A 14,998-nucleotide genomic window follows, 5' to 3' on the forward strand; every position below is an offset into this window, starting at 1 on the left:
ATGTTGCAAAACTTCCGCCTCTGATCCTCTGTTGCCCACTTGTTGCATTTTCAAACAAACCCCTTGAAGCTTTCTCCTGCCTTTGGGAGGAGCTCAGCGCTTAGCCCTGACACCTCCTCTGCGCGTGGCATGCAAGGCGTGACCTCACACGTCCGGTACGTACTAGCTCACGTTTTCAGATGACACCATCATCAGCTGCTTCAGCACCCAGCCCCTCTTCTTTTAACAAACAAAGCCCTAGAAGACCTTCCTGTAAAAATCTGCAAAATGAACTCATTATCCACCTTCAAGTCTCTCCTCCAAACTCTCTTCTGCTGTGATACCCGCAGCAAACTTGACAACGGTCAGTCTGCTGGTGTGCTGTGACCACGGCTGAGCATGCTGACCACTCTTGTGTCACTGTTTCCTTGTGCTCCCCTGTCTATCTGTATCCATCTGTTGTCTCTTAGACTGTCAGCTCTCTGGGGCCGGGTCCCTGGAGCCTGTCTAGCCAAGTTTTTATATTTTCCTTTAAATTGGAATAAACACAAGATACCGAAATAGAGATCACAAAAATCCCTGGGGGAAAAATGCAAATCCAGGGGTCAGAGTTAAGGGTGTTGCGATGCAATATGCATTTCTCTGTTCTGTGTAACAGCAACATTTCTGTTATGCGGGCAAGTTAGGATTGGCAGGGTCCTTAACTATTCATTTCCTTGATTTCAAGGGCTGGGGTAGACGACAATGGTATGATTGCTTAGCTGGTTTTGAATGAAATTTAAGACCAAAACCAAATCAATAAGTGTTTCTGGGCAGTTTGGCACCAAATTCTCCACTTCTAGCCTCATGCAAGGCAATGACCTGCAGGACAAATGGTGACTGTTGGCCAAGAAATAACAATGGTGGGGAAAAGAGTGTACACAGAATGCCTGGCATGGGGGGAGCAGGGGGCCCTTCTATCGGAGAGAAGGGGGAATGAAGGGCGTTCACAGCATCTGGCCTGGAGGGTTGGGTGGCATGCAGAGCCCCTGGCAAGGGGAGGAAAATTGGGGATGCTGGAGAATAGATGGAAGGGTGGGGCATACACAGCACTGGATGGGGTGTGGGAGGGAATGAGGGAGAACACAGAGTCCCTGTGTGACCCGGAGGAGACCCCTTAGCAGAAGGCAGGAGGGTGCATAGAGTATGGGGGAGGAGGGAATGGGGGGCACTCAGAGAATGGGGGAGAGTTGCAGGGAGTCCCTGAAGCAGAGGGGAGGGCACACGAGGGATGCACCACGCTCCGTCCAGAGGAGCGACCCAGTGTCACTCGCCGTACAAAGTGTTGAAACGAGATTCTTTTTGGAACAGCCTCACGTCCCGCAGTTCTAGGCCTGGTATTTATTGGCCGTCCCCGCAGAACCTACTGGAAACTTTGTCACAGGAGCCTCAGCAACAGAGCGACCACGTCCTGCACCCACCCCGTGTTTCCTCCCTGCGGGAACTCGAATTCTCGTCATGCTGTGGTGCTCACAGGGGCAAAGGGGCTTCTCTTGGGTAAAAGGTTCACAAGACACTGCCCAAGCCATTTCGGAGCCATGCTCCCCTTTTCCAAAGTCAGCCAGGAGCCTGCGGTTCATTGCAAGTCAACGGGATGGAGGGGGCAGATTTCCAAAGGGGGTTAGGCACCTAAAGATGGTGAGAGGGGCCTAGTGGGATTTTCAAAAGTATCTAAATCTGTTAGGTACTCCTGACCCACAGCCCCTCCCCCATGCTATCTCCGTCCTGGGCTCACCCCCACCTGCCCCCCAGGTCTGCTGGTGCCCCGCAATCCCAGCCCACAACCCCCTACTACTCCCGCCCTGGGATTCCCTCCACACCAAGCTCTGTCAGTGACCCTCAGTTGTAACCCACAGTCTCCTGCTACCCCAGCCCTGGGCTTCTCTTGCACGCACAGCTCTGCCAGGCCCCTCCGTCCCGACCAACGCGGAAGCAGAGCTGTAACTTGGCATTTTAGCACCCGGGGCAAACAAGCATATTTGCGCTCCTACCATTTTTCCACCCCAATTTTCCATCCTTGCGGCTTTGTGCCCTGGGTGGCCGCCCTGCTCGCCCCAGATACAGCCCTGCACGGACGCGTTACCTGAACATTATGGTTGCAATATTCAAACTCATGAAGGGTTTTAAGCACATTCTAGGCAACTTTGAAAATCTCACCCAATGCATGTAGCCAGCGGTCAGGTGACTAATACAACATTCGAAAGATAGATCAGACATTTAACAAGGTCTTCCCCATCCAAAACAAACTTTGGCACGATAGGTCGTGTCCGGGAATCATACCGATCTTTTAAAATCCACCAAGCAATTGCAGTAAATGCAACGTTCCTTAAGAGGCCCCAGTCCTGCAAACATTTATGCACGTGGCTAACTTTACGCACAGAACTAGCCCTACTGACTCCCATTTGGCTATTATTTTTATATGTATTATGGCAGCACAGTTCTACCAGGCCCATAATGCCAGGCCCCAGGCCCGTCATAATATGGCTCCATTGTGCTGGGTGCTGTCTAAAGAAACATCAGTAAAAGACAGCCCTGAAGAGCTCACAGTCCAACCAGTCACGGCAAACAACTTACCTGTGCTCAGCAAATGCTTCCGTGTTTGCAAGATTTGGGTCTAACAGGGTCACATTCATCAGTGGGGGGATAGCTCAGTGATTTGAATGTTGGCCTGCTAAACCCAGGGTTGTGAGTTCAATCCTTGAGGGGTCCATTTAGGGATCTAGGGCAAATATTGGGGATTGGTCCTGCTTTGAGCAGGGGGTTGGACTAGATGACCTCCTGAGGTCCTTCCAACCCTGATATTCTATGATCACTGTGTTTTCAAACCAACATTTTTGGGGGCCAGATCCCCAAGCTGATGTGAATCGGCCGTAGCTCCATTGAACTCAATGGGGCCAGATCCCCCAGCTGGTGTCAATTGGCCGTAGCTCCACTGTACTCAATGGGGCCAGATCCCAGCTGGTGTGAATCAGTGATGCTTTATTGACTTCAGAAGAGCTATACCAGCTTACAGCACCAGGGGATTGGGCCCATGATGTTGTTTATTGCATGTTTAGAGATGTGTTTCTTATTGCTGAGAGGCACAGCAGGGCATGGGCACAGATTCAAGTATAGCCCCACAGTGCCTTGGCTGTTCTCGGTCCTGCCTGCAGCTTGCAACTTCCCTGTGACTTATTTCAGGGCATCAGGTCCAGTTTTGCCCTGTGATTACTCCCTTTACAGGTTCCCTCACTTAGGGTTATGTTCTGACCCACGCTCTAATCCTCTTGCCCTTTCAAAGTGCCAAGCCGTGCAGCTCGCTAGCAGGCTAGCCGGCCTCTTGCATCTGCGTCAGCTTTGTGGTTTGACAGCTCGAGATGGGGCTAGCACTTCCTCTGCAGCCTTGAGCCTCAGTCAGATAGGGTGAGTCTGTGGAGGGTCATTTGTTTCTTCTCTTCTCGTCGTTTTCTGGGCAAGCCTGGAAGATGCAGGATGAAAAAGGTTACACGGTATTAAACCTCCGACCGCAGGAGAAAACCAGCACCCGCCTGTCACCAGGGAGGATCCAAGGTACGGAAGTTAGAAAGTTATACTTCATGAGCATGTCACAAGGAGAGAATGAGTGAAGAGCATAAGTGCAGAGCGCCATTATTCTGATGAATATCAGACAGGCTTTTCTTTGACCCCGTGACCAGACATTCCCTGTTCCTGTTCAGAAAGGGGTATTTTGCACTTTACGATTGAGATTTGTAATGCTGCCTAAGAGATTTGGACACCCAAATTGAATCAAAATAAATGGGATTTGGACATTCAGTTCCCATAGGCTCTGGTTTTCAAAGCTGTTTATTTTTAGGGCTGACTGCACAACAGGAATTCCATTTTTTTGAAAAATGTAGTGGTCTCGACATTTGTTTTAATTCTGCAGCAGAACAAAAATAAGATCCTTTGATATAGCAGGAACTTGAGCCTGACTCCCCCACATCCCAGGGGAAATGACATAACCACCTCTGAACCTGAGCAAACTTTGATGGAACAGATACGCTTCCATGAGACGTTTTGATGAATCGGCATTTTCCAACAAAAACAGTTTTGTTGACAAATTCCCAACCAGCTGAACAGGAGCTCCCAGTGTGGGGCTGCAACCGACCGTGAAGGTGATTCTTGGATCCATAAACAGGAGAATATTGAGTAGGAGTAGAGATTTTTTTTACCTCTGTATTTGGCAGTGATGTGACTGCTGCTAGAATACTGTGTCCAGTTCTGATATCTACAATTCAAGAAGGAGCTTGATAATCTGCAGAGGGTTCAGAGGGTGGATGCTCAGTGCTTTCTGAAAATCAAGCCCCTTTAAGGGCTCTAAATTTGAGCACCCAGAATCACTTGTCACTTTTGAAAATCTTCACTCATAACTTGAAAAATTGCCGCAGCATTTTCTTCACTTGACTTTAGTAGATTTCACTGAGGCTTTAAAAAAAAAAAATCAAGCCAAGACTGGCTATGCAACTGTACTGTAAATTACTGCATGTAGGGTTGCATTAGAAATATCAGTTTGTATTGCATTATGGATATTATCTGACTAACGATGCCTAATGATATAACGTGAGACCATATTTTAAAAGACAAAGATAAGGTTGAAGCCGTCTTACCAAACTTTGCATTTTTTACAGATTCTCCTTTGAGTTCCCAGTGCTTTAAATGCATGCTAGGGATTTTGGGGGCTCTTTGCATCATTCTGACATTAGCCGTGATCATTCTGACTATCCTCGGTAAGTGTCTGGATCCTGTCTGTTTTGTAAATATGGGGGTTGTGAAGTTTCTTATGCCTTAGTAATTCATGGTAACTATTTTCTATTAATCGACCGGGGATTCTCAAACTTTTCCATGGCGCAGTCCACCTGTGAAGGTCCATCTATACTGCACACTCTTTTCGGCGGTGTGTAGAGTACATATACCACATGCCCCCCCTAACTTGGGTGTAAATAGCAGTGTAGATGGTGAGGCACTGCTTAGGCAAATAGGGTTAAGACACACTGAACCCTGTGGGTACGTACTCAGGTATGCACTCTACAAATATAGCTCTCTACTCACCCAAGCAGTGTCTCCCCCATCTACAATTCTGTTTTACAATTCTGTGTAGTGTCCCACTGCCAGAGTCTTTCGCCACCAAAGGGGAAGCTTCAGAAGTGGGGAAAGACTCTGGCAATGGGAAGTGAGCGGTGAAAGGCTCCGGCAGCTCCCTGCTGTGGAGCCTTTACCCGTGGCAGGGAAAGACTCCATCAGTGGGGAAAGTCTCTGGCAATTCCCTGCTACCGAGTCTCACCCCACTGCCTCCTCCCTGCCAGAACCTTTCCCTGATACATGTAGCTGTGCACCACAGTGTGGACCAGTGGTGGGCAACCTGCAGCCCACACATGGCCCATCAGGGTAATCCACTGGCAGACCGCGAGGCAGTTTGTTTACATTGACCGTCTGCAGGCCCAGCTGCCCGCAACTCCCAGTGGCCGCAGTTTGCCGTTCCCGGCCAATTGAAGCTGCGGGAACCGGGGATTACAGATTCCCTGGTCCACATAACATAATCTCTAATATTTATAATCCCTGTGCCAATGACAACTATTGCTTACATGGAAAGAGTAACATTAGGAAAATAATGTAATTGTTGCTATTTTGCAAAGTAATTTAGCAGGTAAAAGCAAGGAGATTAGTCCTATGTGGCCTGTTTTTACTACCAACAAGTGCTCACTGGTTCATCATGGGTTACAGTTTGCTGCTGTCCTATATTCAGATACCACATCGCTAGTAACATCACGGAGAAATGGTCGCTGAGCAGGAAATGGGTAGGCCCCAGTTCAGGTAAACACCTGCATATGTTTCTGAAATTAAGGATGTGCTTGAGTGGTTTCCTGATTAGGGTCCTTAAAGAGACAATCACCTTTAAATCTAGTCAATTTAAAAAAATAAAAACAAGCTAAAAGTATCACTGCTGCTGGGTTCTCTTGACCGTTAGACCATTTACAATTAAAGCTGGTCAAAATTTTGTGAACCATTTTTTTCATTAAAAAAAAATCTTGTATATCTGGAAACAATATTTTGGTTCTGACAACTTGTCAGTTGTACAAACATTTTCACTGAAATGTTTTCAGTGCTTTGTTCTGTTTGTGAAAATATGATTGGGCTTTTTTCCATTTGTCAAAATTATTTCAGTTTCTGGTTTCCCACTGTGTAGATTTTGATTGGCGCAGGTTGTAATATGTTGGCACAAGGTGTTTTTAGTCCGACTCCTTGATATCGATGAATGTGCATGTCAATTTTTGATACTCTCCTGTTGTGTCTTTGGTTCTGAGGCTCTGTGGTTTTCAAAAAACAGGACAAATTTTATACAACAAAATATGTCTAGTGTGAAAACAGAGAGTTTTTATATTTTTGAAATTTTTAATAAAAAAGAACATTTTCGACCAGCTCGATTTATAATCTCATTTTTCTACATTGTGAAGAGTGTTTTTCCTCCCCTGTGAGAGTCAAGACCACACTTTTCAGAAGTAATTAGTGACTTTGGACAGTGGAATGGAGAGTATGCACTTTGGAGGACAGGATCAGAATTCAAAACAACCTTGACCAATTGGAGAATTGGTCTGACATTGAGATGATGAAATTCAATAAAGACAAGTGCACATTGCTATACTTAGGAAGAAAAAAAAATCAAATGCACAGCTACAAACTGGGGAATAAGCGTCATCAAGTCCAGCCCTCTGCAATGAGGCAGGACCAAATACCCCTAGGCCATCCCTGACAGGCGTTTGTCCAACCTGTCCTTAAACACCTCCAGTGATGAGGACTCCACAACCTCTCTTGGAAGCCTGTTCCAGAGTTCAACTTCTCTTACAGTTCGAAAGTTCTTCCTAATATTGAACCTGAATTGCCCTTGCTACAGATTCAGTCCGTTACTTCTCATCCTGCCTTCAGCGGACATCGAGAACAATTGATCACCCTCCTCTTTATAACAGTCCTGAACAGATTGGAAGACTGTTGTCAGGTCCCTGCTCAGTCTGCTTTTCTCAAGGTTAAGCCGGGCCAGGTTTTTTAGCCTTACCTCTTAGGTCAGATTTTCTAAATCGTTGATCGTTTTTGTTGCTCTCCTCTGGGCTCTCTCCAATTTGTCTATATGTCCCCTAAAGTGTGGCACCCAGAATTGGACACAGTCTTCCAGGTGAGGCCTCACCAGTGCTGAGTAGAGCAGGACAATCACCTCCTGTATTGTACATACGATACTCCTGTTAATACACCCCAGAATGATAGTAGCCTTTTTTCCAACTGCATCACATTGTTGACTCATATTCCATTTATGATCCACTGTAACTGCCACCTAGCCTCTTATTCCCCATTTCTAGCCTGCTATTCCCCAGTTATTCTCCTCCCCTCACTGCAGCAGTCCCTGCTTCTGGTCCTATCGGCTGGAGTCTCTTCGAAATATGATCTTCCTTCTCCTTTCTCACATGCCATGTTGCACAGTGAAATAGCTAACAATGTTGACATTTAAAATATCATAATTAATATAGGTTTCAGAGTGGTAGCTGTGTTAGTCCGTATCAGCAAAAACAATGAGAAGTCCTTGTGTCACCTTAGAAAATAACAAATTTATTTGGGCATAGGCTTGGGTTTTAGCCCACAAAAGTTTATGCCCAAATAAAAATAATTAGTATACAAATTCTGTGGCCTGCAATGTGCAGGAGGCCAGACTAGATGATCATGATGGTCCGTTCTGGCCTGAGACTCATAGACTGTAAGTCAGCATCTGTTAAAATGGATGGGCAGTTCATATATCAGGGCTATTGTTTCAGGTTCTCTGCAGACTCAGGCAGAAGTTGCTGGATCAGTTACACTTCGGTCAACGTTTTTAGGGTTCCCCCCACAATGATAATAGCTAGAGACTGGCTTAGAAGAAGCTCTGGAGAACAGCTCAGTAGTCTGTCCATGCCTCCCACTTTTGGGGAAAACTGCCTTAAGTCTTTACAATGTTCTTATGCTGAATGCTAGAGACCCCACTAGCTATGGACGAACAAATTGACATAATAGGCCATATTCCCGGAACTGGGCTGCTACCACTGATAATTAGAGTTGGCTGGAAATTGGAATTTTGGTTCTGTGGGAAATTCTGACAATTTGAAATTTGTATTCATTCTAAATTGGAATGAAAAGCCAAAATTTCCCACTGGATAAAAATTCCAATTTTTTTTGGCTGGGAACTATCAAGTCAGTTTGATTTTGTTGAAACATTATAATAATAACAACAGATACAATACACTGAATATTAAACATAAAATGTAATATATGAAAATGAATATTTACTACAACATAAAAGTTGGAATGAAATGAATCAAAACGATAAAGTCAAAACAAAATGGTTTTTTTACCTTATTGAAACATTTTGAAACAAAATGAGGATGTCAAAACAATTCCTTTAGATTTTTTCCTCATCAAAAATGTCACTGAAACAGACAAATTCCTGCAAAATGTTTCCATGTTGATGAAACTGCATTTCCCCCCGGAATCCTGTTCCGTCAGGTTTTTTTTGACCAGTTCTACTGATAACATAAGCAAAGATGCTGAGGCTGAAGTAAGAAACTAATGAGGCAGAGGCACATTGAGCCCGGGGGAAATCATTCAAAATAAAACTACTACAGGGCCAGCTGAAAATAGACAAAAGCAGGTGAGAGAAATGTGAAAGTGCCTAAGAGATTACTACATCTAATAGGAAAGGGGGATGTAAACATTGATACATGCTTGTTTCACTTTTGTGTTTAAATACTGTAGGAACATAATAGAGTTTGCCTCTGGATTTTTTAATAGTTCAGTTTCTTTCTCCAAAGTGACTGCCTGGGATCCATATTATTCAGGGCTTTATTATACACACATGCCGGGCAAGTCTCTAACCTCTATTCACACGGATGCTGTGTGGTGAAGTTTTCCAGTGCGGCTCTCACAAAGGACAGACCGGAACACCCCTAAACAGCCCTGCGGACAGTGATTCTGGGCAGAGACGCTTAAACAGCGCAGAAGGCAGCAGCAGCCCAGAGGACGTCCTCGCTCACCTGAGACAGAATCTGTGTGATCTGCGAACACACAGCAGAGCAGGTAACCTCAACTCCTTCCATGCTTGAGCTGTGCGCCTGTCTAGCCCGTTAGGTTGCTCTAGTGCATCTATCAGAGCTCCTCCTTCCTGCTACTGGGCCCACATGTGCCACCACCCACCCATCCTCCAGAGCTTCTCTGCACTGGGTACCAGGAGTGCTGTTAACCACAAGCCTTTTCAGATGGGACTGTGGGGAGCAGCAGTGACACCAACTGGCCAGTCAGGGTAGCTCTCAGTATATGCAGTACCACAGTGGGGGAAAGCACAGGAGAGCGAGAGGGGAAGGGATGGGCTAGAACAGAGTGAGAAAGAAGGCAGAGGCTGTGCTAGGACATGGCATGAAGGGACATCAGGTGTCTAGCCACACCCAGCGAGAGACAGTCCCTGCCCCAGCTGAGAGCATGGCCCCACTGTGCCGGGCATGCACAGACGCACAATGAGACAGTTCCTGCCCCAAAGAACTTACAAGACAGATGAACAAAGTAGTATTATCCCTATATGACAGGTGGGGAAACTGAGGCACAGAAGGTTGCTGTGACTTTTCCCAGGTCACACAGTAGAGTGTGTGGCAGAGCTGGGAATTGAAGCCAGATCACCTGACTCGCAGTCAAGTGCCTAAACCCTCTGCATGGAAAGTGTTGAACCATGAAGTGTCTTCAGCCCCGTTAATGCCATGTCCTTTTCCCCCAGGTGGAGGCTCTGAGTGCAAACTCTGCCCCATGAACTGGCTGTCACACAGAGGAAAGTGCTACTGGTTCTCTAAAGGGAATAAAGACTGGAATGGGAGCCGTGATGACTGTCCAAGGAAGAGGTCTCACATCCTGGTGATCCAGGACCAGGATGAGATGGTAATATGAAAAATAAAGTGTGCAAACTACACCTAAAATTTAGATCAACCTAGCTATGTTGCTCAGGCATGTGAAAAATGCCTCTTGTTTTAAATCTGGACTGAAAAATTGTCAGTGACTGGGAATCTACAATGACCCTTGGTAAATTGTTCCAATGGTTAATTACCCTCACTCTTAAAAATTTACACCTTATTTCCAGTGTGAGTTTGTCTGGCTTCAACTTGCAGCCATTGGATCATGTTCCACCTTTGTCTGCTAGATTGAAGAGCCCATTATGAAATATCTGTTTCTCATGTAGGTACTTACAGACTATGATTACATCATCCCTTAACCTTCTCTTTGCTAAACTAAATAGATTGAGCTCCTTAAGTCTATCATTCTAAGGTAGGTTTTCAAATCCTTTAATCATTCTCATGGCTCGTCTCTGACCCCTCTGCAATTTAACAACATCCTTCCTGAACTGTGGGCACTAGAACTGGACACAGGATTCCAGCAGTGGTCACACCAGGGCCAAATTGAGAGAGAAAATAATCTCTCTACTCCATTCAATATTCCCCTGTTTAAGCATCCCAGGATCACATTAGCTTTTTTGGTCACAGCGTCCCACTAGGAACTCAAGTTCAGCTGATTATCCACCATGACCTTTAAATCTTTTTCAGCGTCACGGCTTCCCAGGGTAGAGGCCCCATCCTGCATTCTTTGTTCTTAGCTATATTCATTTCCATTTAGTTCTATTAAAAACACATATTGTTGGCTTGCCCCCAGTTTACCAAGAAATCCATATCACTCTGTATGCTTGACCTCTCCTCTTCATTATTTACCGCGCCCCCAATTGTTGTGTCTGCTGTAAACTTTATCAGTGATGATTTTATTTTTTCTTCCAGGTCCTTGGTAAAAATGTTCCAATAGTTTAAGGCCAAGAACCAGTCCCTGTGGGATGCCATTGGAAACACACCTGCTCAATGATGATTCCCTGTTTACAATTAAATTTTGAGACCTAGCAGTATAGTGTCCTAACAAATGTTATATGCCAGTTCTATAGAAAAAAAAATTCCCTTGCTTGTTTTGGGTCCAACTGAAGGCCTCATGAAGTGAGCTGTAGCTCACGAAAGTTTATGCTCAAATAAATTTGTTAGTCTCTAAGGTGGCACAAGTACTCCTTTTCTTTTTGTGAATACAGAAGAACACGGCTGCAACTCTGAAACCTGTCTTTGGAGATTGTGGATTAAGTTCTCTGGTGTCCTTTGTAATGATTACTTGTGGCTCACGAAAGCTTATGCTCAAATAAATTTGTTAGTCTCTAAAGTGCCACAAGTACTCCTTCTCTTTTTGAGAATACAGACTAACACTGCTGCTACTCTGAAATTTGTAATGATTGCTTTTCCCCCAGGCTAAATTCACACTCCTGTTTTTCTCCACAGGAGTTCATACAGAATGTCACACAAGGGAAATATCCCGTTTGGATTGGGCTTAATGTTACATCACCCGAAGAGCAATGGACCTGGGTGGACGGCTCCATCTTAAACCAAAATCTGTGAGTGTTTCTTGCTGTTAAATATTTCATGTGTCTTGAGGAAAGTTTATTATTAAGTAACTTTGGATGTTTGCCGAGTCGGTGAGAAAGGCTGGCCTTGAACTGGGACTCAGGCAACCTGGATTTACGAACACACCCCCTGCGTGACCTCGGCCGAGTCACTTAAACTCTCTGGGCCTCCACTTCCCACCTGTCATAAGGAATAATTATTCTTTGGCTACTTTGTGTATTTAGATTGCAGGCCTCTGGAAGCAAGAACTGTCTCTTGCTAAGTGTATAGATAAAATGCCCAGCACAATGGAGTCCTGATATTGGTTGGGGCCTCTAAACATTACTAGAACACACATAATACAGAGAGCCAGTGGAAACAATTCCCAACGGAACAGCTTTCCCTCTAGGAACGTCTACACTACAGCGGCTACAGTGCAGCAGGTGTGACACTGTAGCACCAAACTTTGGGCCCTTCCTACATCGACGGAAGGGGATTTTCCCATTGCTGTAACTAGTCCACCTCTCCGAGAGGCAGCAGCTGGGTTGATGGAGGCGTTCTTCCACCAACCCAGCTGCATCTACAGCCAGGGATTAGGTCAACCTAACGACGTCGCACAGGATGCAACATATTTCACAGCCTTGAGAGATGTAGCTAGGTCGACTGCAGTTTTTAGATGAAAACCAGGTCTCAGAAAACACCGATTCCATGAAATTGACACGTTGCCTGTGACTGTATCGGTTTTTCTCAATTTTTGATGGAAAATGATCGCAACCGTTTATTTCAGCGGCATCCATTTGATTACATTGTATATTACATGACAACATAAAAGTTGAAAGATTTTGACCTGATTGAAACATTTTGATAATGTCCGTTTAGATGTTTCCAAAACGAAATTTTTGGAAACCTCATTTTGCTGTAAATGTCAATGTTTTGTTCTGATTGAGAACAGCAGCAAAAAAAACCCACCACCAAACCTCCTGATATTTTTGGAATATCCCATGGAATGGAAATTCAATTTTCCGGCTTCTTCTAACAATAAGTAAAGTCCCCTCCTCTCAGGAATTAAAGGTGATTCTGAATGTTATTAGGGAGGCAACTTCCCCTTGATTCTCAGGCTGATCATGGGACCACCGGGTCTCAAAGCATGCACACGACTGCTTGAGAGAAAGGACTGGACTTTAGGCACTTTTGTGGCCCAGCCACTGACTAGGAAGAGACAAAGAGCCATACTCAGCAGAGAGCCTGGCAAGCTTTCTTCCAACACATGCTTTCCCATCGCCGCCTCTAGGCTAGAGTGGCGAGTTCAGTCCCCAATAGCCCACATGGAGACCAGAGGTGGTGGGAGGTTTGGGACATTTATAACCTTGCAGGGGAAAAGGCAGAGATAATGGAATACCTACCATTAGATTTAATACAAAGAGACTCTTCTCTGGATCTTTGTTTGAGAAGTCTAGACACTAACACGGATTATTTCCCACCTCCCCTTTGTTCCACAGGTTTCTGGTATCTGGTCCAGCTGTGAGAAACAGCTGTGGGGTGATAAAGGGGAATCAGATGCGTTCGGAAATGTGCAGTGCTGAATTTAAGTGGATTTGTCAGAAAGAAGCCGCCCTGATCTAAGCAATGACAGTAGGGAGGCAGTATCCTTAGAAATAATAGATTCCTAGATAGAAAGGCCATTCTGATTGTCTACTCTGACCTCCTGCATAACAAAGGCCAGCGGTAAAAAGCTGACAGAAGAGAGCTACATGCTTCTCATAGTTAGGGTGATCAGATGTCCCGATTTTATAGAGACAGTCTTAATATCTGGGGCTTTTTCTTATATAGGCACCTATTACTAGGTGACCAGACAGCAACTGTGAAAAAACAGGACAGGAGGTAGGGGGTAATAGGCTCCTATATAAGAAAAAGTCCCCCAAAATGGGACTGTCCCTTTAAAAACGGGACATCTGATTACCCTACCTATTACTCCCCACCCCCTTTCCCGATTTTTCACACTTGTTATCTGGTCATCCTACTCCCAGTCCTCTGAAAGGTCCAGCTTACCCCTGTGACAGTGAGAATTTTCTGTAATATTTTTGTATGACTCCTGTGCGTGCCTGAGTTTCCCCTGTATGCTGCATCATCACCTAGGAGGTAGAAAAAGGCTGGTTACTCTCAGGCAGGCTACTATGCAGGCTGACGCCTGTCTATGCTGACGCCTGTCTCGAGTGTGAGGCCCATGTGATTGGAAGTCCATGAAGACAATGGCAAAGCCAACCCCCAGGACCATGGATGGCCCACCTCTCCGCAGGAAGCCAGCTGTGTTTGAGCAGCTGGACAACAAAGGACTGAGAAGGGGCCCGGTGGGACTGTCCTGAGAAATTCACCAAAGAGGACAGAGTGGGAGCTGAGGGGGGAAGACATACCACTTGGCTGGGGCTCTTAGACAACCAGAATGGACCTTGCTGCAACTTTATTTTCTCTATGTTAACCAAGGACTCTCTACACTGTGTTCCAGATAGCTAATAAACCCTCCTGCTTTTACCACTCTGGCTGGGAGTCATGGCAGATGCTGAAGGAGGGGTGCATGGCTCGTTTTGGGGATACAAGTCTCCCTCAGATGCCCATCTCAGGTGGCCTCACTGAAGGGAGCTCACAGCATGAAGCAGAGGTGCTGGAGACTTCGAGGTTCAGTTCAAGGAGGTGGTGAAGCCAAAGGGCTGACCCTGGTGACCGAGTGAGACCCTAAGGGAGTCTGGCACCCAAGGAGTCCTCCCAGGGACTGTTCTAAAGCGCTGGGCATGTGGATCTGTGACAAACCCCAATAACCATCATCCTTAGCATGTAGCGCCCTTCTTGTGCAGATCTTGGTGCTTTACACAAGGCAAGTGATCACCATTATTGTAGGGGTGGAGGGGGAAATGGAAGCAGAGATAGAATCACAGAAATATAGGACTGGAAGGGACCTCGATAGAGCATCTAGTCCAGTCTCCTGCACTGAGGCAGGACTAAGTATTATCTAGACCATCCCTGACAGGTGTTTGTTCAAATTGTTCTTAAAAACCTCCAATGATAGAAACTCCACAACCTCCCTACGTAATTCATTCCAGTGGTTAATTACCCTGACAGTTAGAAAGATTTTCCTAAAGGTCTAACCTAAATCTCTATTTTTTTTTAATCTAATGTACTTAATACAGAGCCCTCGTTACTACAGTGACTATCTTTAACATCTATTTCTCCTCCCACCCCTGCCCTGTCACCTAAGCCACTTCCAAGTCCATTGCTAAGGGCTGCTCTGAACCATCCCACGCTCCAGATTCCACCCCAGGTGAGGAGGGGAAGGCTGGGTGGTGCTGGCTGCTTCTGCTGTTGATGAGGCAACTCAGACTCCTCCCCGCACCAAATTAGTTGGCCAGCTGCTAGAAAATCCCCGTTTCTTCCTTCCACCTGGACACAGCCCTGCTGGCATCGAGGAGACGCTGAAGTGAATGCAGGGAAGAAGACAGAACAAAACCACA

The 14,998-nt window shown here is 45.7% G+C and overlaps 1 protein-coding gene across 1 annotated transcript; it reads left to right on the top strand.

The window, feature by feature from the left end:
• The first annotated feature begins 3,309 nt into the window (after window positions 1–3,309).
• Window positions 3,310–13,330, top strand: LOC119842657 (killer cell lectin-like receptor subfamily F member 1). The gene is made up of 6 exons (XM_043497090.1): window positions 3,310–3,567; window positions 4,665–4,763; window positions 8,956–9,126; window positions 9,815–9,972; window positions 11,394–11,506; window positions 12,995–13,330. Exons 1-6 carry the CDS (start codon window positions 3,483–3,485, stop codon window positions 13,116–13,118), a joined length of 750 nt encoding a protein of 249 aa, XP_043353025.1. The 5' UTR covers window positions 3,310–3,482; the 3' UTR covers window positions 13,119–13,330.
• Window positions 13,331–14,998: the final 1,668 nt, after the last annotated feature.

This window comes from Dermochelys coriacea, chromosome 14 (assembly GCF_009764565.3).
Source record: "Dermochelys coriacea isolate rDerCor1 chromosome 14, rDerCor1.pri.v4, whole genome shotgun sequence".
Taxonomy (NCBI): domain Eukaryota; kingdom Metazoa; phylum Chordata; order Testudines; family Dermochelyidae; genus Dermochelys; species Dermochelys coriacea.